This window comes from Moschus berezovskii, chromosome 3, assembly GCF_049115385.1.
Source record: "Moschus berezovskii isolate FMDL1 chromosome 3, NW_MosBer_1.0, whole genome shotgun sequence".
Classification (NCBI taxonomy): domain Eukaryota; kingdom Metazoa; phylum Chordata; class Mammalia; order Artiodactyla; family Moschidae; genus Moschus; species Moschus berezovskii.
Window position 1 is genome coordinate 10,503,400 of NC_142462.1, and position 27,671 is coordinate 10,531,070.

At 45.8% G+C, this 27,671-nt stretch overlaps 1 protein-coding gene across 7 annotated transcripts in view; it reads left to right on the plus strand.

Annotated features, from left to right (window-relative positions):
• Positions 1-27,671, plus strand: part of COBL (cordon-bleu WH2 repeat protein) — a 317,955-nt gene that overhangs the window by 218,473 nt on the left and 71,811 nt on the right. For all 7 annotated transcript variants that reach the window (XM_055420349.2, XM_055420346.2, XM_055420348.2 and 4 more), the window contains one exon: positions 26,392-26,530. In XM_055420349.2, coding sequence (XP_055276324.2) covers positions 26,392-26,530 — 139 coding nt within the window. The remainder of the gene's footprint in view (positions 1-26,391; positions 26,531-27,671) is intronic.

Genomic DNA, 27,671 nt, shown 5'->3' on the forward strand with positions numbered 1-27,671 from the left:
ACAGCATATTAAAAAGCAGAGACATCACTTTGCTGATAAAGGTCCATATAGTCAAAGCTATCGTTTTTCCTGTAGTCATGTATGGATGTGAGAGTTAGACCGTGAAGAAGGCTGAGCACCAAAGAATTGATGTTTTTGAACTGTGATGTTGGAGAAGATTCTTGGGAGTCCCTTGGACTGCAAGGAGATCAAACCAGTCAATCCTAAAAGTCAACCCTGAATATTCTCATTGGAAGGGCTGATGCTAAAGCTGAAGCTCCAGTACTTTGGCCACCTGATGTGAAGAGCCGACTCATTAGAAAAGACCCTGATGCTGAGAAATGTTGATTTACAATGCTGTGTTAGTTTCAGGTGCATAGCTAGTGATTCAGATAGACATATATAGATAGACATAACCATATTATGGCGATCATTTCACAATATATCAGTATATCCAATAATTATATGATACATCTTAACCAATACAATGTTATATGTGAATTGTATCTCAATAAATCTGTAAATAATAATGATCCAAGTCAAAGAAGAAGCAACAAAGGTAATTTCGAATTGAATAAAAAGAAAAGTACAGCATATTAAAATTTGTGGAATACAGCTACAACAATGCTTATAGGGAACTTTATAACTTTGAATGTTTAAATTGGAAAAAGGAAAAAATTAAGATACAAAGATTTAAGGTTCTATCTTAAATTGCTAGGAATAGTAGAACAAAACAAATTCAAAGAAAAAAATAGAGACATAAAAAAAGAACAGTGATTAAAGAAACCAAAGTAGAAAAATAATAGACAAAAACTGACAAAACCAAAGCTTTCTTGGAAATAATCAACAGAACAACTCATTTAGATTGATAAGAAAAAAGAAAGATAATGTAAATCACTTCTATCAAGAATAAAAGATGAATCACTCCTATCCCCATTAAAAAGAGAATAAGAAAATGGTGTCACATTTATACCAACAATTTTGAAAAATTAAATGGGCAAATTCATTAAAAAAATACAGCTTAGGACAATTGCCACATGCTAAACAAAAAGCCTCGCAAAGCACAGAGGACTGCGGTAAATATTAGTCGGTATGGGGTGCACATTCTGTGCCCGGCCTCTCTCCTCCCCCATCGAGTGGATATGAGCTTCATGCACACTTAACTCTGTAGCGCGAGGAGGGCACCTGGAAGGCTCACCCACCTGGTGCCCTTCAGGGCCTGTGGATGGCACAATGAAGGCTGGGGTCTGGGAGCTGCTCTTCAGAGAGATGAGACGAGTTTATGCCGCGGTCCACTGCTCTCTTGGCTGTATTTCTTTCTTTCAAATAGGAACAGTCACTTAAACGAAACAACCTTGCTGACCATGTGCTCTGGGTCCCTGCAGAAGAGCTTCTAGGCAGGTGGAGGTGCCACAGAGGTGCTGGCAGCATGTAAATCCTCATGGCACCAAACTGAGTGCCCTGCCCATGATCACCGGCTGCACAGAGGCAGTGTTAGTGTGGGGCTCTGGCTGACCTGGAACTTCTGCTGATGGCTGAGACGGCAATCTGTCTGCGATGGAGGAGGCCCGGGTTCGACCCCTGGGTCAGAAAGATCCCCTGGAGAAGGAAAGGGCAACGCACTCCAATATTTCTGCCTGGAGAATTCCATGGACAGAAGAGCCTCATGGGCTACAGTCCATGGGGTTGCAAAGAGTCAGACACAGCTGAGCGACTAATTCTTTACTGGCTAACTATGATTTCTTGAATAGTGAAGATTTTCTCCCATGAGTGGAATTTTTGCTTTGGAATTTTTTTTAATGTTACTGAAATACAGTTGATTTAAAATGTGTTAGTTTCAGGCATATAGCGAGTGATTCAGATATATATTGTTCTATAGTCTTTTTCATATTCTTTTCCATTATAAGACATCAGGTATAGTTGCCTGTGCTCTACAGCAGCTCCTTGTTGTTAATCTATTTTCTATATGATAGTGTCTATATTTTAATCTGAAACTCCTAATTTATTCCACCTTTACTTTCTTCGTTGGTAGCCATAAGCTTTTTTTTATGTACAAGTCTATTTCTGTTTTGTAAACACGTTCGTTTGTATCATTTTCTTTTAGATTTCACTTGTGAGTGATATCCTGTGATATTTATCTTTCTCTGTCTACCTTCCTTCACTTTGTATGCCGGGTGCAAATGGCATCACTTCATTCTGTTTATGGCTGAGTAGTATTCCACTGTGTGTGTGTATATGTGTGTATACACCACATTTTCCTTATCCATTAATCTATTTTTGGACTTAGATTGCTTCCATGTCTTGGCTGTTGTAAATAGTGATGCTGTGGGTTTTTTAATGCTGAGTGCCTAGTTCAAAACACTTCTTCTGCCTGCATTTGGAGCCCACAGGAACAGTGGTTGGTCCTAAACTCCATGTACCAGCGAGAAGAGGACATCAGTGTGGAGATGGGAACCAGCTCCTGCAGAGGGAAGCTGGCCCCATGGTGGCTGCCATTGTGACCGGTCACACCTGAGGCTGTGACTGCCAGAGCATGGCGATGCTCACCCTGGCTCCAGAGTGCGGTAAACCCAGACCCAGGCTTCACTTCTCAGCACGCGCCCTGCGGACGGCCAGCTGGAGGTGTCCTAGGGTGACACAGCAGTCTGGACGACAGTTCCAGGGCTGTTTGAAGTGTGCCATACTTTGAATCCATCTGATTGGCAGGGGTGAGAGGACCAGAGCGACTAACCCTGAAGATAGGCACAGTTACCAGGAGGGCACGGGGGACGCGGCGCCGTGACTGTGGAGAGAGTGCTGTGCACGTGTGGATCCAGGTCGCCTGGGAGTCAGAGCCCCTTGCTTATCTCTGCGGCTCCCTGGTGGCGCAGACAGGAGAGAATCTGTGGCCATGCAGGAGGCCCAGGTTCCGTCACTGGGTCAGGAAGATCCCCTGGAGACGGGACTAGCTACCCACTCCAGTATTCCTGCCGGGAGAATTCCAGGGACAGAGGAGCCTGGTGAGTTACAGTCCGTGGGGTCACAAGTGACATGACTGAGCAACAATATAAAATAAGCAATTTTGAGACCCACACTTAATTCCCTCAAGTTCACGTTTCTTTCATATTTCTAGCAAACTATTATGATTAAATTCTGAGGCAGCAAATAACACATTTCTGTTATGGAAGAGAAATGATTTTAAATAGTATTGAAAAGTACTGACTTCTATCTAAAGGGCTCATTCAACCATAGAAAATGTTTTTTTTTTCCCCAAAAGTCTATTGTTTTGGTAGATAGTTACCATAATTGCCCCAATAGAAGCGCACCATCCTTTGGGCCAGTCTCTGAGTTTCAGGTTCGCTTTCTGTGTTTGCCACAGGACAGAGCGTTAAGGAGCCACGTTAGTCGCTTTAATCCCAGGAGGTGTGACAGGCAAATGTTTTGTAAGAGGAAACACAGCTTTATTGAAGGGAGAAGAGACCAAAGTGAGAGCATGGTTTCTTCATGAAAATTTTAGACGCAAAAGCAATCAGTTCAGTTCAGTTCAGTCACTCAGTCGTATCCAAATATTTGCGACCCCATGAATCACAGCACGCCAGGCCTCCCTGTGCATCACCAACTCCCGGAGTACACTCAAACTCATGTCCACAGAGTCGGTGATGCCATCCAGCCATCTCATTCTCTGTCGTCCCCGTCTCCTCCCGCCCCCAATCCCTCCCAGCATCAGAGTCTTTTCCAGTGAGTCAACTCGTCGAATGAGGTGGCCAAAGTATTGCAGTTTCAGCTTTAGTATCAGTCGTTCCAATGAACACCCAGGACTGATCTCCTTTAGAATGGACTGGTTGGATCTCCTTGCAGTCCAAGGGACTCTCAAGAGTCTTCTCCAACACCACAAAAGCATCAGTTCTTTGGTGATCAGCCTTCTTCACAGCCCAACTCTCACATCCATACATGACCATGGGAAAAACCATAACCTTAACTAGACAGACCTTTGTTGCCAAAGTAATGTCTCTGCTTTTTAATATGCTATCTAGGTTGGTCATAACTTTCCTTCCAAGGAGTAAGCGTCTTTTAATTTCATGGCTGCAGTCAGCATCTGCAGTGATTTTGGAGCCCAAAAAAATAAAGTCTGACACTCTTTCCACGGTTTCTCCATCTATTTCCCATGAAGTGATGGGACCAGATGCCATGATCTTCGTTTTCTGAATGTTGAGCTTCAAGCCAACCTTTTCACTCTCCTCTTTCACTTTCATCAAGAGCCCTTTGAGTTCCTTTTCCCTTTCTGCCATAAGGGTGGTGTCATCTGCATATCTGAGGTTATTGATATTTCTCCCGGCAATCTTGATTCCAGCTTGTGCTTCTTCCAGCCCAGCGTTCCTCATATAAGTTAAATAAGCAAGGTGACAATATACAACCTTGACGTACTCCTTTTCCTATTTGGAACCAGTCTGTTGTTCCATGTCCAGTTCTGACTGTTGCTTCCTGACCTGCATAAAGGTTCCTCAAGAGGCAGGTCAGGTGGTCTGGGATTCCCATCTCTTTCAGAATGTTCCACAGTTTATTGTGATCCACATAGTCAAAGGCTTTGGCATAGTCAATGAAGTAGAAATAGATGTTTTTCTGGAACTCTCTTGCTTTCTCCATGATCCAGCGGATGTTGGCAATTAGATCTCTGGTGCCTCTGCCTTTTCTAAAACCTGCTTGAACATCTGGAAGTTCACGGTTCACATATTACTGAAGCCTGGCTTGGAGAATTTTGAGCATGACTTTACTAGCATGTGAGATGGTGCATTTGTGCGGTAGTTTGAGCATTCTTTGGCATTGCCTTTCTTTGGGATTGGAACGAAGACTGACCTCTTCCAGTCCTGTGGCCACTGCTGAGTTTTCCAAATATGCTGGCATATTGAGTGCAGCACTTTCACAGCATCATCTTTTAGGATTTGAAATAGCTCAATTGGAATTCCATCACCTCCACTAGCTTTGTTCGTAGTGATGCTTTCTAAGGCCCACTTGACTTCACATTCCAAGATGTCTGGTTCCAGGTGAGTGATCATGCCATCGTGATTATCTTCATCATGAAGATCTTTTTTGTACAGTTCTTCTGTGTATTCTTGCCACCTCTTCTTAATATCTTCTGCTTCTGTTAGGTCCATACCATTTCTGTCCTTTATCGAGCCCATCTTTGCTGAAATGTTCCCTTGATATCTCTAATTTTCTTGAAAAGATCTCTTGTTTTTCCTATTCTGTTGTTTTCCTCTATTTCTTTGCATTGATCGCTGAGGAAGGCTTTCTTATCTCTCCTTGCTATTCTTTGGAACTCTGCATTCAGATGCTTATATCTTTCCTTTTTTCCTTTGCTTTTCACTTCTCTTCTTTTCACAGCTATTGGTAAGGCCTCCTCAGACAGCCATTTTGCTTTTTTGCATTTCTTTTCCATGGGGATGGTCATGGTCCCTGTACAAGGTCATGAACCTCCATCCAGAGTTCATCAGGCACTCTATCTATCAGATCTAGTCCTTTAAACCTATTTCTTACTTCCACTTTATAATCATAAGGGATTTGATTTAGGTCATATCTGAATGGTCTTGTGGTTTGCCCTATTTTCTTCAATTTAAGTCTGAATTTGGCAATAAGGAGTTCATGATCTGAGCCACAGTCAGCTCCTGGTCTTGTTTTTGCTAACTGTATAGAGCTTCTCCATCTTTGGCTGCAAAAATATAATCAATCTGATTTCGGTGTTGACCATGCCATAGTAGTTCATAAACCTGACTTTCCATTATGTAGTTCCAATAGCTAATAGAAAGTCTGATTAAGTCTTCGTTACTTGTGTGCTTCGTATTTTATTTCTTTTATGTATTCTGAGTATTGGTTTGCACTTGGTGCGTTTGCTTCTAGCTTAAGAATTCTGCTGGAATCCTGGTCCTAAAGTCAACAAAACTAGTGATGAAGCACAGACATTACGGTGTTGTGATGTCTTTCTGCTGCTGCTGCTGCTAAGTCACTTCAGTCGTGTCCAACTCTGTGTGACCCCATAGACGGAAGCCCACCAGGCTCCCCCTTCCCTGGGATTCTCCAGGCAAGAACACTGGAGTGGGTTGCCATTTCCTTCTTCAATGTGTGAAAGTGAAAAGTGAAAGTGAAGTCGCTCAGTCATGTCCGACCCTTAGCGACCCCACAGACTGCAGCCCACCAGGCTCCTCCATCTGTGGGATTTTCCAGGCAAGAGTACTGGAGTGGCTTGCCATTGCCTTCTCCGTGTGATGTCTTACTGCTAGTTTAATTTGCATTCACCTTTCTATATGCTTAGTTGCCATCTAGACATTTTCTTTGGGGAGGTGTCTGCTTAAGTCTCTGGCCTGTTTTTAATCAGATTGTTTTCTGTTGTTGAGTTTTAAGAGTTCTTTGTATGTTTTGCATAACAGACCTTTATCAGATGTATCAGATATTTTCTCCTAGTCAGTGGCTTGTCTTATCATTTTTTGACAGTATCTTTGGCAGAGCAGATTTTTAATTTTAATGAAGTTCAGCTCATCAATTAACTTTTTCACAGATCGTACCTTTGGTGTTATATCTTAGAAGTCATCACCAAACCCAATGTCATTTCAGTTTTCTCCAAGATTATCTCCCAGGAGTGATATAGATTTGCATTTTCTATTTTTGGCCTATGAGCCACTTTGAGTTAGTCTTTGAAAAGGGTGTAGGATCTGTGTCTAGATTCACTTTTTGCTTCTGGATGTCCAGTTACTGCAGCGCCATTTGCTGAAAGATTGTATTTTCTCCACTTGCTATTGCCCTCTGTCAAAGCTCAGTTGACTATATTTGTGGAATCCATATCAGAGCATACTTTTAGACTTACCCTATGGCATCCCACCTCTTTCCCTATTGCTCTTGCAAACTCTACTTAAATTGCATCCAAGCCTATACAGTTGTTGTGCCTGTGTGTGTCTGTGTATGACTATTTGGGAAAATCGAAAATGGATGTCCACCTGAAGATCTCTGTGGGAGGCTGACTGACCCACCCAAGCCCATCCAGAATGGTCCCAGAGCTTGTGGACAGTGCAGAGCCCTGATCACACATCTTCCCGGGACGTGCTCGCTCTGTGTCCCTGTAGATAAGTCTGAAGAGAGTGGTATACATACGGTGCATTCTGTAGGCAAGGTCTTCCTCCTGCGTTTCACCCTTCAGAAGTACACCTGCTTCTTGGAAGCAAAGTTATGACAAACCTAAATAGCATGTTAAAAAGTAGAGACGTTACTTTACTGACAAAGGTCTGTCTAGTCAAAGCTATGATTTTTCCAGTAGTCATGTGTGGATATAAGAGTTAGACCATAAAGAAAGCTGAGCACCGAAGAATTGATGTTTTTGAACTGTGGTGTTGGAGAAGACTCTTCAGAGTCCCTTGGACTGCAAGGAGATCAAACTAGTTAATCCTAAAGGAGATCAGTCCTGAATATTCATTGGAAGGACTGATGCTGAAGCTGGAGCTCCAATCTTTGGCCACCTGATGCAAAGAACTGACTCATTGGAAAAGACCCTAATTCTGGGAACGGTTGAAGGCAGAAGGAAAAGGGGACAACAGAGGATGAGATAGTTGGATGCATCACTGACCTGATGGACATGAGTTTGAGCAAGCTCCAGGAGTTGGTGATGGACAGGGAAGCCTGGCACATGGCAGTCCATGGAGTCACAAAGAGTCGGACACAACTGAGCAACTGAACTGAACTGAGTTTCCTATCTGCCAAAATGTGTTGGGGAGCTGTTGCCTGTCCTGCCTGGAGCCACACTCAGGTGCTGAGAAACATAGGTGGGCAAACTTTGCCCATGCTTTTAATGAGGCCCCAGTCCAGGGGGAAGACAGGCTCAGCAAGTGCAAGTGCCCTGGGGCACTTGAGAGGCAGATGTTTATGTTTTGTGGGATGGGGCATTGCACTGGGGTCTTGAAGTGTAGATAGGAGTCTTCTCTTGCCTAGAAAATCCCATGGATGGAGGAGCCTGGTAGGCTGCAGTCCGTGGGGTCGCCAAGGGTCGGACACGACTGAGCGACTTCACTTTCACTTTTCACTTTCACACATTGGAGAAGGAAATGGCAACCCACTCCAGTGTTCTTGCCTGGAGAATCCCAGGGACGGGGGACCCTGGTGGGCTTCTGTCTATGGGGTCACACAGAGTCGGACACGACTGAAGTGACTTAGCAGCAGCAGATACTGGACAGGATGATGCAGGTAGGGGGAACCTTGTGGAGGCTGACGTGTGTGAGTCCTGTAGGAGGGGCAAGATGAGGTAGGAAGAATCGGGGCCCCACTTGAACAGCTGCCTGACTGCCACAGACGTCATTTGGGTTTGATTCTACTTATAATTTAAGTAGTTAGTGAGCTTCCCAGGTGGTTCAGTAGTTTAAAAATTTGCCTGCCAGTGTAGGAGATGGGGGAGACACAGGTTTGATTCCTGGGTCAGGAAGATCCACTGGAGGAGGAACTGGCACTCCACTCCAGTATTCCTGCTTGGAGAATCCCATGGACAGAGGAGCCTGGTGGGCTACAGTCCATGGGGTCGCAAAGAGTCAGACATGAGTTCACAACTGAGCATTCAAGATCATGACACCAGAAAAAGCCAAGCTTCTGTCCAGGAGCACCCTGCAGGGTCTCTGGCCAAAATGGCCTCCCTGTCCTCTTGAGTGGAATCAAAGCTGAGCAGTTCCCACCCTCCCCCTGCCCTCTGCTTGGAATATTCTACTGTTCCTTGTCATCATCCAAGGCAAATCTGCACCTCCTCAGAGAGGTCTCTCAGCCCTCCAGCTTAACTGCCTGTGTGAGCTCTCCATCCTCAGCTTGCAAATGTTCCTGTCTTTGAAAAATGGGTCACTACTGAAAATTGTCCAGGCATTTCTTCTGTCTCCTGTCACCAGGATGTGAGCTTGTGAGTCGAGGGACAGAATCTGTCTTCTCTGAGGCTCTGTTCACTCATGTGGGACTGTGCCTGAACTTAGTAGGTATTTAGGGAAGTTCTGAGTAAGTAAGTGAGTGATCGGTAGTGGGAGCATTGTGGAAACTACCTTGGGGAAGGGAAAGGCTGGAGGCAGACAGCAAGGTGAGAAGACTTGAAAGTAAGCCAGACAGAGATGCTCTGGTCCTGAATGCTGGCAGCGGCAAAGGGAAGGAGGGAGCAGCTCAGGAGAAGACCCAAAGCCCATCCAGAGCCACGTGGTGGAGGCGGTGCACCACCTGGGACATCCCCAACATCCAAAGATACAGGAAAAAGGACACTGACGGACAGAGCCAAAACCTAGGTTCGGTCTTCAGAGCAAAAGTAAGACTCTCCTTTGACCACGCCCCTTTGGAGTCTCTCAAAGCCCCGGCTCCATCCCTGCTTTGCTTGCATCTGGGCAGCAGCAGCATCTTCCTCTGCCTCCCGTGGCCATATGCTCCCTGCAGCTGCTCTTCCCACCCTGTCCACTCTCGTCCCTCTGCTGTGGCTCCTTCAGGGTTCCTGTCCCCTTTCCCCTCTGTGTGTTATCTGCGCCTCCGTTACCAACCGTCCCCCTGCATGCGGATAGTTCTCAACCTGCCCGAGGCGCCCTCACGCCCTGGGAGTTCCAGGAACAGCTGCCATTCAGGATCCCCATGTGTTTCCTGAGGGCATGGGTCCTAAATCACAACCTGTGCCAGAACCTCTATCATCAAGATCTCTTTGGCAGTTCTGTGCGTTCTTCCACCTCTCCCTGGTCTCTTCCGCTTCTGTTAGGCCTTCATCGTTTCCGTCCTTTATGGTGCCCATCTTTCAGTGAAGTGTTCTTTTGATATTTCCTGTTTTCTTGACGAGATCTCTAGTCTTTACCCTTTCTGTTGTTATCCCGTTTCTTTGCATTCTTCGTTGAAGAAGGCCTTCCTGTCTCCCGCTATTCTCTGGAACTCTGCGTTTAGCGTACCTTTCCCTCTCTCCCTTTCTTTCCGTTTCTCTTCTTTTCTCAGCTATTTGTAAAGCCTCCTCAGAAAACCTCTATGCCTTCTTGCATTTCTTTTCCTTTGGGATGGCTTTGTTTGCCTCCTCCTATACAATATTATGGACCTTCACCCATAGCTCTTCAGGCACTCTGTTTACTAGATTTAATCCTTTGAATCTATTTGTCACCTCCACTATATATTCATAGGGGATTTGATTTAAGTCATACCTGACTGCCCTACTGGTTTTCCCCACTTTCCTTAGTTTAAGCCTGAATTTTGCTATGAAAAGCTGATGACCTGAGCCACAGGAAGCTCCAGGTCTTGTTTTTTCTGACTGTATACAGCTTTTCCATCTTCGGCCACAAAGGATGTGATCAGTCTGATTTTGGTATTGACTCTCTGGTGATGTCCATGTGTAAAGTTGTCTCTTGTGTCGTTGAAAAAGGGTGTTTGCTATGACCAGCGCGTTCTCTTGCCAGAATACTATTAGCCTTTGCTCTGCTTCATTCTGTGCTTCAAGGCCAAGCTTGTCTGTTACTCCAGGTGTCTCTTGACTTCCTACCTTCCCATACACTATTGATACTATGTATAAAATAGATACATGATGAGAGCAGACTGTTTCCTGATGCACAGGAAACTCTACCCAATGCTCTGTGGTGACCTCCATGGAAAGGAAATTCAAAAAATAGGGGATATACATATGTGTGTGTGTGTGTGTGTGTGTACACATACACATATGGCTGATTCACTTTGCTGTACAGCAGAAAATAGTACAACATTGTAAAGCAACTATAATAAAATTTTTTTTAAAGAATGAAAGTATATCATTTACAGCAACATGGATGGACTTGGAGATTATCATACTGAGGGGAATAAACCAGACAGAGAAAGATGAACACCATATGTCATTTACACGTGCAGCATAAAGAAAATGATACAGATGAATTTATTTACAAAGCAGTAGAGCCACGGATATAGAAATAGTCTCTGGTTGCCAAAGGGGAAGCGGGGAGAACAAACTCGGGTTCTAGGATTAAGACATACACACGACTGTGTATAAAACAGACAGCTAACAAGGACCTACTGTGTAGCACGGACAGCTATGCTCAGTGTCTTATAATCACCCATAAGGGAGAAGAAGCTGCAAGAGTTCGTATGTATAATTGAATCTTCTTGCTGTACACCTGACAATAACACACCATCGCATATCAACTATATTTTAATAAAATAAAAATTTTTAAAACAAAAAGTCAGAAAAAAAAGTAAAAATAAAATTAAAACAAAAAGATTACAAATCTTCAGATAACTGTCTGTGTACAGCTTTCTAGCTAATACGGTTTTCAGAGAAAAATTAACCCTTCGTAAATATCTGTTGGAGGGGTATAAGAGTCTTTGGTACATATTGGGGAATACGAAGGAAAAATCAGACTTAAAGATTTTATGTTAAAATCTCTATTTAAGAACCAAAAGCACATAATCAGTATTCTGTTTTAGGGCATCTTGTGCTAAGTGAGGCAGAAAGAAAGTGCTGAAATAGCAACTTTTGTTTCCTCTCATAACTTTCCATGAAGCATGCCCAGTGTTTTTCTTTCTGGAATTACCAAAGATGGTGATGACAGAAACTGTTTTCCCTGGCAGGTCGCCTGCTCCCACCTGTGAAGAGGGCTTTAATTTTCAGGGATGGAATATAAACAACTAGGGGGAGTCATTTTGTTGACCTGAGGCACTTGGGTTTAGGTGGAGACTTTTCAGCCTTTCTCAGGAGCCTAAGAATAAGACAGAATCCAAAAACATTGGATAGATACCAGAATTTCCATGGCCAAAAGTATAGTGACTTGGTCATCTAATAGTAGCAAATAACTGATAAATTCCCCACATCTTGGGCATAGGTCTATGCATGGTCTGTACAGTTCCTGGAAGGACTCTCTCTTTTTTTTTTTTTTTTTCCTAACTTTAGGAACGAACCTATCAGTTCAATTAGCTTTTGCTCCATCCATCTGCCCAGATGACACCCGGAAATAGGGAGAACAGGGCGACACTGCTTTCATTAATATCATGCTTGCTCACACAGAATCAGTACTAGTTTATGTCTGCATATGTACAGTACTAGTTTATGTCTGCATATGTACTCTTCACGCGTGTCCAGCCCTTTGTGACCCTGAACACTGTAGCCCGCCAGGCTCCTCTGTCCATGGGATTCTCCAGGCAAGAATACTGAACTGGGTTGCCATGCCTTGCTCCCGGGATCTTCCCATCCCAGGGACTGAACCCACATCTCTTTCATCTCCTGCATTGGCAGGAAGGTTCTTTACCACTAGCACCACCTGGGAATTCCCACTTTATTTGTAGTGATCAAAATTAAATCATGGCATCACCGACTCAATGGACATGAGTTTGAGTGAACTCTTGGAGAGAGTGAAGGACAGGGAAGCCTGGTGTGCTGCAGTTCATAGGGTCGCAAAGAGTTGGACATGACTTAGTGATTGGACAAAACAACAACAGTATCGTCTGACAGCAAGATTATCTTTTGAACTCAAGACTAAACAGGTACTCTAAGATTGAGAGTCCCCACATATTATGTCATTGGTGGCCATGGCGGATGTACTCTTTATGGGGGGACCATCATGTACTCTATTTGGTGATATGATGTCACCATCTCCTTGAATCCCCTCCCCAAATTCCCAGAAGGAAAGTCACAGGTGAGTACTAATACCTGAGCACTCTTTCCCTAGGGCTGTCTCACCTGGGGAAGAGTGTAGAGAAGAGGTGCTTAGACAACCCCCCACTGAGGGCAGATCAGGTCTATTGAGTCGGCGGGGTCTGAGAGCTGTGTCCTCAGGGGACATTGGAAGGGAAGCATCCTTGAGAAAATGCAAAGCTAAATAAATGGTCAACTGACAGAAACAAGCAAATCCCAAAGGAAACATGCCCTTGGGGTATCAACTGAAAAATGATGCACAAACTGAAAGTTGAGAATATGTTTTATTCAGCAGATAAAACTGATGACTGAAGCCTGGGACGCAGCCTCTCAGATAAGCTCAGAACAGTTAACAAGTGGTAGGGCTGGCTATATAGTGATTTTGCAACAAAGACCAGGTGGTTGGAACATCAAAAGATTACTGTTACTTAAAGAAAAGCAGACATCTGAAGGTAAGGAATTTAGCACTTTTCTGTGTCCGGGAAGATGCAAGAGTCTGGGCTCACTGAAATCATCCTTTGGTATGCACCCCAGTTATCTCGGGCCAGATCCTATGCTTTCTCCTCCTGAGTCTCAGAGTCCACCATTGCGGGTGGTGGTGGCTGCAGTGTCTGATGGTTTGATGGCGGGCATCCTGTCTCCAGGCAGAGTTCCCTTCAGGGCTCACCACTGGGGAGCTTATGATGTGATGGTTTGATGGCTGCAGCACCCTTTGTTTACTGATATGGCACAGTATTTTTTCACTAATGGGCTGGCCACAGCCAGCTCTGGGGACTTGCTAATTCCCCGAGTGATGCACCTTGACCCAAAGCCGCAGACTTTGAACTCTATTTCCTCCCTGGCTACTACTTCCCCTTCCCTCCCTGAAGGCATGGCATCATAACCAGTGTGTCAGTCTGCCTGGGTTCTTGCATAATCTCTGCAGGTGCCCAGATGAACAGAATTGGGCCAGTGCAGCTGTGGGAGCAGTGGCTTTGCGTCTCCTGGCAGGCAGGTTGGGGCTGCCCCAGGTGCCAACCTGATCCTCACCTACCCTCTGGTCTGCCCCAGGACAGATTTCACAGCAAAGGTTCCCTCTGCCCAGAGCTCGCTGTCCAATCCCATCCAGTTCCCTCAGCAGCTTCTGCCACAAGATTTTACTTTTGTTTTCACTGAAATCTACTTGACATAACATGGTGTGTATTTCAGTGCCCTGTGCAGATTTGGTACGTTTATCCCCTGTAATCTGATTGTAGCAACAGTCAGCACCTATGTTCCCTCACATGCCTATCCTTTCTCTTTCGCTGGTGGGAAGAATCAAGATCTAGTGTTTCAACAAGTGTGATGATTGTCATACAATATTATTGCCTATGATCGCTGTGCTAAGTACTAGGTCTCCAAGGCTTATTCATCTACTCTCTGTAAGTTTGTTTCCTAAAACTACCTCTCTCCTCACACCCCAGTCTCTTGTCACCATCATTTTACTGTTTTTTAGATTCCACATATTCTGAGTCATCTTACTTAATGCAGTGCCCTCAAGGTCCATCCATGTTGTCACAAGTAGCGTCCAAATGGCCAACAAACGGACACGTGAAAAGATGCTCAGTGTGACTCATCAGGGAAGTGCAAATCGGGACCACAATCAGTATCACCGCACACCTGTCAGAAAGGCTGTTATCAAAAAGTCAGGAAATAACAAATGTTGGCCAGTGTGGAGAAGAGGGAACCCTCGTGCTCTGTTGGTGGGAATGAAAAATGGTTAGCCACTGTGGAAAGCATTGTAGAGGCTTCTCAAAAAATTAAAAATAGATCTGCCCTACAACCCAGAAATTCCACTTCTAGGTATATTCCCAAAGGAAATGAAATCAGTATATTGAAGAGATTTCTGCCCTCGTGGGCAGGACATGGGGTGGGAAGCATTTGCAGATTTCAGGCAGAGCATGGCCTGCTTTGCTGTCCTGTGGAAGGATCTCGGGTAGGTGGGGGGAGGCCAGAGAGGGGCTGTGACACTTATTCAGCTGAGAAATGAGTGTGGGTTCAGGCGAGTAGTGACAGGGACACAGAGGAACACTGGCCTCTGTTGGAGGGGTGTGGACCATTCCAGGAAGATATGCAACGTCTGGCCCAGAACAGCTAGAAACACAGAGTTATTGTTCCCCTGAGCTGGGGGAGGTGGGGGAGGAGCACGCTAGCTGTGAAGAACCCCTGCCAACCCACGAGATGAAAGAGATGCAGGTTCCATCCCTGGGTTGGGAAGATCCTCTGGAGTAGAAAATGGCAACCCATTGGAGAATCCCATGGACAGAAGGGTCTGGCAGGCTATAGTCCATGGGGTCACAAAGCGCTGTAGTCGCCTAAAGCGACTTAGCACCCATGCACATGGGGGAGGAGCGGGTCTGGGGAGAGAATCAAGGGGTTGCTTTGGACACGCACCTGCCCGTGTCCAGGTGCTCTTGTCAACAGGCATTTAGGTGTGTGACGCTGGAGCTCAGGGGAGTTCAGGCCGGCCAAGCTGTGAATCTGGGAGTCTGCACAAAGGTGGCATTGACACCACTGACTATGGAAGAAACCACCTTGAAAGTTCTCAGGAATAAAGGGAAGTGGCCAGGGACTGCCCCTGGGGTGGGCTCAGTTGCCAGAAGCCTGAGGGGGGACATGTGGGCAAAAGACCCCCCAGAAATGCAGCCCCAGCCCCACGCCTGTCGATGCTGCTGCATCTTACCCCTTGTCCCATGCCCTGTGGCACATCACCCCTGGACAGCCTGCCCACCCCGTCTCTGCTCCACGCTGCGCTGGTTCGGATGCCCCACTCTCCCACTGGGCGTTGGCGCCCTCCGCACAGTGGCGCTCTCCATCCTTATCCTGCATGGGCTCTGCAGCCTCTGACCCTCCTGATCACTTCATGCTCCATGACACCACAACCCCTCGGGTTTTTCCAGCTCTCCAACAGCTTCCCAGAAACTTCCATCCTGTTGAAAGTTGGGCCTTCCTAGGGTTTTGTCTTTTCCTTTCGTCCCTGACACTCTTCTTGGACAATCCCATCCGTGCTTAGCTTCAGTGCCACTGCCGTGCACGTGTCTCGGTGGGATACCTCCAGCCTGTCCACAAGGAAGTCCCACAGACATGGCCAAAACCAACCCCCTGTTTCGTTTGGTTTAGGGAAGCCCCCTGAACAGTTTCTCCACACATGCACCCTGTGGCGAGGAGCAGTGCCATTGTCCGTGAGACACTGGATCATTACCTACCTCCCTTCCAGCAAAAGCAGCCTCGAGGTCCCGTCCGTCTTGCTCACCTTAGCCTCAGTGCCAAGCGCAGTATCTGACACATAACAGGCTCCTACAAAGTCACCTGTCCTCAGGGAAAGACAGGTACTGGTTGCCTCATACAGATGCTTTCGGTTACAGCGTTCACTAAGTTAATGGATAGTGCCCACCCAAATATGCCAAGGACTACTGCCAGCACTAAGGAGAGAGCAGCAAATCCCGCAAAGGGTCCACCTTCAAAACAGGGTATTGTGTCAGACCACGGGCTGGCCCCACGTATGTCCCCTTTTGTAAGCAGACGAAGTGTCAGAGGGCGGTCAGCTCTGTGGCCTTCAGCAGGTGACTGAGGCCCTGCAAACTCACTTCCCTTTTCTGGACAGTGAGACAGATGTTCACTGCATCGGGTTGTTTTGATGATTAAACAGGGTGGCGGGGATGCACAGGAACCCTGAGCGCAGCATCTTCCTCTCAGCACGTAAGCTGGGGTCATCAACGCTCTCTTTCATTAATCAAAGTGAGTCAGGTGGAATTGGTCTTTAAAACATCATTCAGCTTCTGGCCCTCTGTGTTCTCACCTGTGAAAAAAAACAGCTGGAGTTCTCACTCTAGAATTTTGTGTTTCTTGATGTCCTTTGGTTTGTTTCCTGTTTCTTTAGCAAACACATATATCACTTCCTAACAGCATTTCTGGCAGCTGGGGGCATTTCTGAGCACTCGCGTGATACGTATGTGATGCCTATGGTGCCCTGTGAGGTGGGCACTAGTATTGTTCCGTTGAAAAGCAAAGAGCAAGTCACAGAGAAATTAGTATCTGAGTGAGATGGGCAGCTGGTTTAGATTCTGTGCGACTCGCAGCTCCCAGGGTGGCCTCACTTTTCTGCAGGAGGTACTACCAGTACATGTAACCCCAGAAACCTAACTAGGAAACCTAACCACGTTCTCTGAGGAGCCTGCCATTCCTTGTAAGAGCTGAAACCAAGACGGGGGTCCTTCCAGGTCTGATTCTGGAGGTGACCTCCAGGTGTCCAGGTCCCACTGCGTTGTCTGCCATGGGCTCGGGGGTGATGAAAAGGGTCAGAAGGTGAAAGGTCTCAGTAGAAACTACCCATCAGTGAGGATGAGATTATCTGTACGTTTCATGATATGAACATATTTAATCCTCCCAGGCACTAAAGAAATAATAAATATTTTCATCGCTGTTTTACAAGTGGAGAAATTGAGGCACAGAGAGATTAAGCAGCTTATCTCACAGTGGAAGCAAAACTCTAACCCTGCTTTCTTCCTCCAGGGTCCAAGCATGACCACCATGCTATGCTCTCCTCTTGCTGATATATTTTTCTATGTTGTTCTTACTCAAATCCTTGTAATCATCCTCTTAAAAGCGCACATGTATTTAGAGGGAAATTATACAGAATAGTCATCACGTAGAAGCAGTAGTTGAAATTTTAAATGAGAGCAACTTCATTATACCTTAATGTTGGCATCCTGGTGTCCCTGGAGAATGAGAACATGATCAAGAAATAAGTACCTTGGAATTCGGGTCCCCAGCCTCCGAGATCTAATGCCTAATGACCTGAGGTGGGGCTAATGTAATACTAATAGAAATGAAGCGCACAACAAATACAGTGTGATTGAATCATCCTGAAACCTTCCCCACTCCCATCCATGGAAAAACTGTCTTCCGTAACACTGGTCCCTGATGCCAAAAAGGTTAGGAACCGCTGCCCTAGATGACTGAGGATTTATCCCTTAAAGTAAAATTCTGTTCTGTTTAGATGTTATTTAAGCAGTTCCAAGGGAAATCTTCCTAGACTGCATCACTAGTTTTTCTGAATTCTCAGATGTGACACTGACTCTTCCCAGGGAACTCTGGATTTATGGTTTGTTGTTGTTGTTTAGTCGCTAGTTTGTGTCTAACTCTTTGCAGTCCCATGGACAGCAGCATCCCAGGCTCCCTTGTTCTTCACTATCTCCTGGAATTTGCTCAAACTAACGTCCATTGAGTTGATGATGCCATCCAACCATCTCATCCTACATTGCCCCTTCTTCTGCCCTCAATCTTTCTCAGCATTAGAGTCTTTTCCAATGAGTCAGCTCTTCACATCAAATAGCCAAAGTAGTGGAGCTTCAACTTCAGCATCAGTCCTTCCAATGAACATTCAGGGTTGATTTCCTTAAGGATTGACTGGTTGTATCTCCTTACTGTCTAAGGGACTCTTAAGAGTCTCCAGCGCCACAGTTCAAAAGCATCAACTCTTTGGTGCTCAGCTTTCTTTGTGGTCCAACTCTCACATCTGTGCATGACTACTAGAAAAACCATAGCTTGACTAGACAGACCTTTGCTGGCAAAGTGATATTTATTGTTTAGACCAAGCTTGGCAGGAGCCTGGCAGGTGTGGCAGGGCAGGAGCCTCCTGTTACTGATCACAAACATGAGCTGGCAGCTAGCTTCTGCCTGGTTCTAAAAACGGGAGGTTTCCAGCAGGCCAGATTTCCCTGGATAAGATGCTTCAGAGGGGAAAGGAAACATCAGTCACAACATCAGGTTTTCAGATTCTAATGTGTGCTGTTACTAGGCTTTGTTTAATGATAATATAGGTGCATGCAGATTTATAAAATAGTTGTCATTTGTGTTATAAGCTCATCTCATCACTTTGGGGGAAATGTAGACCACATAACAAGATTCAGTCCAGACTGTTTTAATAAAAACTGTGAAAAAGTATACCAGGAAACTACATTAAAGTAATGAAAATTGTAAACATTTGAAATCAAGAAGCCCTTTCTTAGTATGACCCTGGGTTAGTAAAAGGAGGCAGAGGGAGACTTGACAGGTTGAATTAAATAACTTTTATATTCCAAACAATGTAAAAAATAATACAGAAAATTAAAAGACCGTAAGAAGCTAGGGAAGATATTCACAAAACAGATGTCATTTAGAGGGATGATACTAAGATAAGGGTAACGCCACAGTAAGGAGGAAACAGCTTGCTGGACATGAACTTTCTCTCTCTCACACGCACAAGTAAAGAGTAATCATTAAAAAATGCTAACCCTAGCACTTAAAGAATGTAGATCTAAAAAGTAATTAGGATACTTTTCATTGACTCTGATGAAAACCAGAATGGTTATCTTGGTTCTGTTGTGGGGTCGGGAGAAAGTGGAGCGCTAGTGAGGGTGTAAACTATAGTACAGCCTTTGTGAAGGTCTGTTGGGCAGCGTGTCTCCTGTTTTGACTTGAATTTTTTTTATTGTGCCGAGAACCCTTGGTATGAGACTCGCCCCCAAACTGTGACATGTGCCATGCGTCCCCCTTGATTCTGCGCACAGGGCTGTGCAGTAGACACCTGGGGCTCACCCACCTTGCTGGACTGGAACGCCTACTGCTTACTGACCCCCGCCTCCCTTCCCCAGCCCCGGGCAACCACCGGTCTACCCTTTGATTCTATAAATCTGCCTAGTTTATGACATCTCTGCGTAAGTGGAATCATGCAGTGTCTGGCTTTCCAGGTCTGGCTTATTTCATGTAGCGCAGAGTCTTCTGGGCTCATCTGTGGGGTCACATGTTGAAGAACGTCCTTCTTGTTTCATGACTGAGTGCTCTTCCGTTGTACGAAGGCACTTCGGTTTCTTTACCTGTTCCTCCATCAACGGACATTCCGGTCATTTCCACACCCTGGCTGTTGCGAGCAGTGCTGCAGTGAACACTGGAGCGCTCATAGCTCCTTGAGGTCCCGATTTCAGTTCATCTGAAAATTGCATCGCCTGTGAGCCAGTGAGTTTATGGAGCTGTATTAGAAGAGAGCAAAATGGAAACAGATTAAATATGTGAGGAGCCTATTTGCAAATTTATTCGAAATAGTTGTTGGAAAAATCGAAATGCCAAACCTTGAGGATAGGAACACACACATGAGGTTCCTGCAGGGGTGGACCCGTCCCCTCCTCAGGACGTCAGAGAGGTTCCCTACCCAGCAGTGGGCAGTATCACAGGTGAAAAAGCAGTTTTCCTTCTGAGAGTGTGTTCTCGTTTTAGTAAATATTCATATATGTAGATACACAGAAAACAGGCTGAGGAGAAACACATCAATTTAATAGAGGTTGTCTTTTAGGGGTAGAGGTGAGGATTTTTAGCATTTTATATGCCCCTCTATTATTTGAAATATTTTTAGTGATCATATATAGTCTTCATTTGTCAGAGTACAAACAATACAGTACTTAAATTTTGAATAAAAGAGAAATGAGAACATGGGGCCAGGGCTGTGTTGTACTTGCAGGCTCTCATAAATTCCTTCTATAATATGCTCCATTTATATAAAAAATTCCTACTTCATTCTTTCTTATATTCAATAAACATTTGATTCCTGAAGTGCAAAGGCAAGAAGCGAGAAATTGTCGAAATTCAGAGACTGATAAATCACACCCTTTACTATAGAGAACTCAAAGGCAAACAGAACTCAAGGGAGCAAGCATGGCAGCAAATGGCTAGAACCCAGGGAGGGGAGCTAAGAGCTGACCTCTGAGTGAAGCTCTGCTCCTGCATCTGGGCAGGAAGAGGGGCTGACTGTCACCCAGAGGACGTCAGGGGTCTTCCCTGAGAAGCGGCCTTAAGGAGTGAGGAGGATTTCAGCAGGGGCAGATATAAGTGCTGGGGAAAGAAGGACATTCTAGGCAGAAAGGACAGCTTGAGAAAAGGCAAGGAAGCAAGGACCCAGCTGGGCACAGCCAAGCCCAGTGGAGCCGTTGGTTCAACAGAAAAAAGATGCTCCTGGTTTCCTTCTTTCCCTTGTGTGTGCCCAGTGCCTAGCGTGGAGCTTACCAGTACTAAGTGCACCTGCTTGGAATGAAGGATGGAGGTAACAGGAATAGATATTTCCATTCAAAACTCTCGGAGTCCTATCTTCCAGACCTGAGGAAAATGGTTTAAACCAAGATCAAATCTCAACTCTGCCCTCTTGTGAGCTGTCTGACCTTGGGCAAGCAATCTTTTATAAGCTTTAGTTTCTCCCTTTATAAAACAGAGACAGTGAAATTACCTCTCCCTGGGGGCCTGTGAGGCAGTTTTATGATATGCATTGGCACCCTTAATAAATGTTTAATAAATTCTCCTTGCTGCCAGTGTTGATAGTATTTTGTATCAGCCTGTATATATTGGGTTTTAAACAGCTAAACAAACTTTTTGGCCAATCTAGTACTTTTGTTTAAACACCTTGAACTAACAAAAGCTCCAGAAAAAAAAAAAAAAAAGAAGTTTGCCCATTAGATCTTGTCTTGGTTGGCGTCTCAGACCTTGCCAGACACTTTGCAAAGGCATTAGCTTAATTGATCAGAAGTAGCCGTGTGCCCGGAAAACGCGTGGTCTTCAGCCATTGTTGAGGGGCTGTGCTTCTATCCAAGAGAAGGGCAACCGGGGGCAAAGCTGGGCCATCTTGGCAAAGGCTCGAGGAGTTTGAAGCGTCTCCAAATCTTGTAACGAGGAGTGAGCCAGGACTTTCTTTCAACAGGGAAAAATTGCTTTTCCAAGCTGCTGAGCCAGAATCCTTTTCCTGATCCGCTTTTCTAATGATCTCCCACTTGATGCCGGTGCTCGGCAGAATCTGGAACGCGTCGTCATTATACAGACGTCAGTGGGAGCTTAGCAGGCACTGATCAGCCAGCGTGCACTCACAGAGGAGACTGTGCCCCAAGTCAGCCCCAAATTGCAGCTCTCGGCAGTGTTTCCAGCCTGAAGAAGATCATGTCATGTTATAGAGTTCTCTCCCCTTCATGCGATGGTGGGCATCAGTAGCAGGCCGGGAACTCTGTCGTTCCCACGTGTCCTTTGAAGTCACTGCCCTTCCAGTCACAGAACAAGGAACCAGCAATAGCTGGTGAATTAATGGAAAGAACAGGTGACATGAAACAGAGTCTCTCGTCATCTTCTAAGAAGAGATTGAGGAATGAGGACTAGAGAAGCACGCAGGCAGGCACATCCACAGTGTTTGAGCAATCGTGACTAATGAATGGATGACTGTCAGCCCTGAAGGAAGAAATCCAGGAACCAGAGCCAAGGCTCTGCCTTTCAGCATCATCATCGCCCGCAGCTCGATGAAGGTGGAGGCGGGATTGTGGTAGTGCTGGTGGTGAGAGCAGGTGACCGCCTCGGACCAGAGGCTCCCCCGCTCAGGGTCTCCTGAGGGTCCAGCTCACGCACCCCACGGGCAACCAGACCCCAGGAAAACCAGGGACAGTAACAATGTATAGATACTGACAGAACCTGGAAAACTTTGACAGCCGTTTATTTGAGAGAGTCTTGGTGAATTTACCCTGAGTTTGGGAGGTAACCACATGACAAAGATTCTTAAATTTCGGAAATCCGTTTTTTAATCTGCTTTTCCTGCAGTCTTATGTGTTCCTTACCTCAGAGGTTACAGTCAAGGAATGTACCCGAAACTCAGTAAAAGGAGAAGAAGAGAAGGAAAAGGGCACATGGGGAAGATGAAGGACTTCTAGGAAGTTTAATTTGTCATCACTGAAATCACAGTCTTAATATTCCACCAAAGACAGAGGGGGTGAATTGAATGGACTGTGGCTGATGGAATCCACACTTGCGTCTCAGATCTCCTGCATTGGCAGGCAGGTTCTTTACCACTAGCACCACCTGGGAAGCCTCAGAGAGTGTCCTAAAGAGAGGCATAGCTGGGGATTCCCCCAGTGAGCCAAGCGGATTTCTGACCAGGCAACTCCAGGAGAGCTCGTGAATGTTCACAGACCCTATCCACAAAAACACACTTATTTAGGAGCAGTTGGCCAAGGGCTTCCCTCGTTGCTCAGTTGGTAAAGAATCTGCCTGTAATGCAGAAGACCCGGATTCAATCCCTGGGTCAGGAAGATCCCCTGGAGCAGGAAATGGCAACCGTCTCCAGTATTCTTGCCTGGAGAATCCCCTGGATAGAGCAGCCTGGCAGGCTACAGTCCATGGGGTCGCAAAGAGCACACAGGACTAAGTGACTGGAGCACGCACACTCACACACACACACTCACACATACACACACACTCACACACAACAGAAGAAAATGAAAATAAACAGTTGTGATTGAAGTATAGTTGAGTAACAGCGCTGTGTCAGTTCGGGTATACAGCAAAGTGATCCAGTTATACAGTCATTCTCTTCTATTATGGATTATTACAAGATATTGGGTTCCCTGTGCTAAACAGTAGGTCCTGGTTGATTATCTAGTTTACGCAGCGTGCTGTGTATATGCCAATCCCAACCTCCTAATTTATCTCTTCCCACCGCTTTTCCCCTTTGGTAACCATAAGTTTGTTTTCTTTATCTGCGAGTCTGTTTCTATTTTGTAAATAAATTCATTTGTATCACATTTTAGACTCCACATATAAGTGATATTACATGCTATCTGTCTTTCGCTGTCTGCCTTAATTCACTTAATATGATAATCTCTGAGTCCATCCATGTTGCTGCAAATGGCATTACTGCATTCTTTTATATAGCTAAGTAGAAAGACGTGTTTTTAAAGATATAAATTAACAGCCTCAGAGAGAAAAGAGATTGTATCCAGGAAACAAGACATGAATGTATTTCAAAAAGATACAACAAAAAAGAGTGCTTGGAGGTTAAAAATATAGTAACCAAAAATTTAAAAGCCAAAAGAGTTGGATAAGGAAATAAAGGAGATTTCTAAGAGAGAGGGTAAAAATGTTTCTTTTTAATTAGTCAAGAATATTCAAATACAACACAGATGAACCTATTTACAAACAGTAACAGACTCAATTTGCTGCACAGCAGAAATTAGCACATTGTAAGTCAGCTCTGTTTCAATTAAAAGGGAAGAACACTCAAGAAAAATTAGGAAATTGATTTAGAAATCACAGTGTTCAAGTAATTGGAATCCTTAAAGAAAAGAGAAAACAGAGAATAGAAAAAATCTTTGAGAAATGGCACAAGAACATTCTACAGAATCACAGGATGTACAGACCGCTAGAGTCCATGGATGCCCCAGCAGAGGGTCAAGAGCAGTTTCACCCCAGGCATGCCTCAGGATGGTCCGTGACCTAAAGAGTGAGGGGCCGCCCAAGCCTGCGGCAGGAAAGAAGACAGACAACCAGCCTGGGTGGGGTGTCCTCACCGCAGGGCTGCAGGCCAGGCGGGGATGGGGTGAGCACTGAGCATCCTGAGAGACTTCTTACCGTCAGAGACCGCACAGGCACGGTGCGGATGGCTCAGTGCAGCAGAACGCAGACGTGCTTAGGTTTCCAGATCTCAGAGATTCACCCTACGTCCTTCTTGTCTCAGAAAGCTGACAGTCACCTCGCCCCGCTAAAATGAAGTGAATTTGTAAAAGGCATAGGATCCAGGGAACAAAGGATGAAATATCTGGGTAAACAAATTACCAGGAAACCCAGCAAAAAGAAAAAAGTTAGAAAACACATCAGTTATCAAGTTTAGAGAAAACAAAAGTTCGTCCAGAAAGAAAGCATAGTCAATATACACTTTATATGTCTTGGTTAGAGAAACTTGCTCTTGAAGAAAACATCTGTTTTCATAATTATATCTACTATAACTCTATATGGTTAACTAAATAGTGAATGTTTATTTGATTCTTGTGCTCTAAATTTTTTTAAAGATATGGGAGGAAAAGTGCGGGGCGGCGGCGGGGGCGGGCATTAAGGGTCTGCATGTGCCTGTGTCTGAGAACTTCTGGGGTAGGAAGCCAAAAATCTAACATGGGGGAAATCCAGAAATAGCAGAATAAGCTTATTATTCAGAGAAACAGGGTAAATGCTAAGTGAAAGAGAGTTTGAAGTGGCTGCTACTGGGGTGGGCAAGGAGCTGCAGGTTTGACTAAGCTTTGTGGAACTATTCGCCTTTTTATATCCATGTTTTTCATAAAGAGTTTGAAAGGTATAGGAGGTGGTTATAATATATTGTGATAGAATAATAGAAAAAAATATGACTTTTAAAAGAAAGCAGAAAGCCCAGAAAAATGTGTGCCAACTATTAGTAGTTAATCTGAGTGTGAATTGAAGGATTTTTCTTCCTTTTATAATTTAAAAACAAAAATTGAGATATGAATTACTGATGAAGTTGTAGATTTTTACAGACACACACATACACACTCATGCTACACACACACACATGCACTGTACACATGCACACACATGCACACATGTGTTGTTGTTTAGCAACTCACTCACATCCGACCCTTCTGCAGCCCCATGGACTGTGGCCCACCAGGTGCTTCTGCCCATGAAATTCTCCAGGCAAGAGAATTAGAGTGGATTGCCACTTCCTATTGGGGATCTTCCTGACCTAGGGGACTCCTGCATTGCAGGTGGATTCTTTACCACCCGAGCGTGCATGCACACAGACACAGACACAGAGACACACACACACACTACGCACATACTTGAAGCACCAGGTCTGACACACACACACACACACACACACACACACACACAGATGAGCCCTCAAAGGACTGGGTGGCCCTGGATTTGGAGTCCGAGGCGTCTATCTGCCCCCCAGCGCGGGAGCTCTGTGCACACCCTCACCTGTGATGAATTGCTCTTCATGCACACGTTCAGCAGTGACGGTGGCTGTACCAAAGCTTTGTCGGTAGCGAGGAGGAGAGGAGTAGTTTGCAGACTTTCAAAAACAGGCACCCAGAATCAGGAATTAGATCACTCCCTTACAGATGAAACAGATTTCCCCTTCAACAATGAGACTGACTCCACCCTGAAAAGATGCCTTCAGAAGCCGAGCACTCATCACTGTTGAATGTCTCGGAGGAGCTGAGTCTCCGAGCCAGGGGGTAGCATGGTGTCCCATCACTGATGCCTGTGAACAGTTGCTACCCTGGCTCCAGGGGCAGGAGAGCCAGGGAAAGTCAGGCCAGGGGTGAGACCTGAGCTGCCCTCTGTCTCTGCAGGAGCACATCATGGGGCCCTTGACAAACCTTCCAGAAGGAACAGTACTTTAGGGCATTTAGGGAAGAGCTAAGGAAGGCTTCCCAGGTGGCTCAGTGGTAAAGAATCCACCTGACAGTGCAGGAGACTGAGGAGATCCGGCTTCGATCCCTGGGTCGGGAAGATCCCCAGAGGAGGAAATGGCAGCCCACTCAAGTGTTCTTGCCTGGAGAATCCCATGGACCGAGAAGCCTGGCGGTCTTCAGCCCATGTGGTCACGAAGAGTCAGACACGACTGAGTGACTGAGCACACACATGCAAGAGCTGAGGATCCCCTTTTTCATATTGACACTGAGGGGAGATTTCCAAGTCTTTTGCTTTGCCCCCAGCCCCTGGGAGACATAGGGCAGAGCTTCTGCCCTTGGCCACCTAGCGGTCTTGGGGGCATCTCTGAATATCCCTGGACCCCCACAGGGCCACTCCCGGGCAACACAGCCAGTCCTCACACCCCTGCCTCCATTGCCCAGACAGGGAATCCAGTGAGGGGACTGGCAACCTGCCAGCCCTCCTCGGGGTGCCCATCACCCTGGCCAGCTCCTCCACGTACACGGCCACCCACACACTGACCCTTTGTCCTTCTTTGTGCTTTGCAGATGTCTCTGGGGTCGCAGATTGACTTACAGAAGAAGAAGAGGCGGGCACCGGCTCCCCCTCCACCTCAGCCCCCGCCACCCAGCCCGCTGGTGCCGCCCCGCACGGAGGACAGGGAGGAGGGCAGGAAGGGCAGGACGGGTGAGTGACTGTGTTTGCATGCCTCTGGGTGCTTGGCCTGCATCTTAGCGCTGCTACTCACCCCTGCAGTGGCCTCCTCCAGGATGGCATTAACCAGAAGGATATTTAGGCTAAAGAAAGAAAGTCTGGAAATAAACAGTCATGAGTCATGTAATACCCTGCAGGCATTTTCTGGGGGTGGTGCAGCCATTTAGAAGGTGGGCCAGTGGGGGAAGGTGAGGGTGATTGAGGCGGCTCCGGAGGGGGCGCATGATGGGGAGCCAGTGTATGTGGCTGGGAGTCGGTGTCTGCTTGTGGAAGGTGATGAGTCCAAGGATGGAGCCCATGGATGATGGTGTGAAAGACTTTTGACCCAGGGGATTTATACATCAGGCAACAACAGTTCAGTCATTTTTTGAGCACACCAGTTCTATAGCTTTCATATATGATATTCTTAGAGAAAAAGGGAATCCAAGTTAAAGAGGGTGCAATTATAGTATCTGTGAGCAGAAAGACCTATTAGATCGTAATATCCTGCTCCCATCCCTAGGTGCATGAGCCAGGGCTAGCCGGTTTCATTCTAAAATCACTCACTGTTTGTTATCTCACTCACGGCGAGACCAAGATAAGCCTGTGAACCGAGTACCTCAGGCTCGTTACAGCGGTGCTGTGCAGGCTCCTGGGCACCCTCGCGGTCTGCCTTTGACCTCATGGCTGCAGCCCCCAAAGGGAAAAGACGCCCAAGGATGCGATGTCTCACTGTTAGTCCCCGAAACTTTCATGAGAGCTACGTGGCTGTTGGTCAGCATTTCCCCCTGGTCAGTACCTTGCTTTTAATGTCTTAGCATTTCACAGTGTGGGAATCACTTTTCTAAGGAGCTGTAGCCTGTATTTCACGTCAGTGCATCTTCTTTCCCAAAGAAAAAGCTATCTGATTTAAAGGAAACGTGATCAGTAGCTCCTTCAACTAATCCTGTTTTCTTTTTCTCTTAACAATGAGACCCGTATTCTGCCTTCCAAGCCTCCTCCTCACTCTTTTCATAAATGGATGATGAACTCAGATTAAGAGTTCCCTGTTGAAATTCTTAGAAGCATCCATGGTACGGGTAGTATGGATGTGTTGAGTTCTGCAAACCTCCTGGCCAGACCAGACCAGCCCATT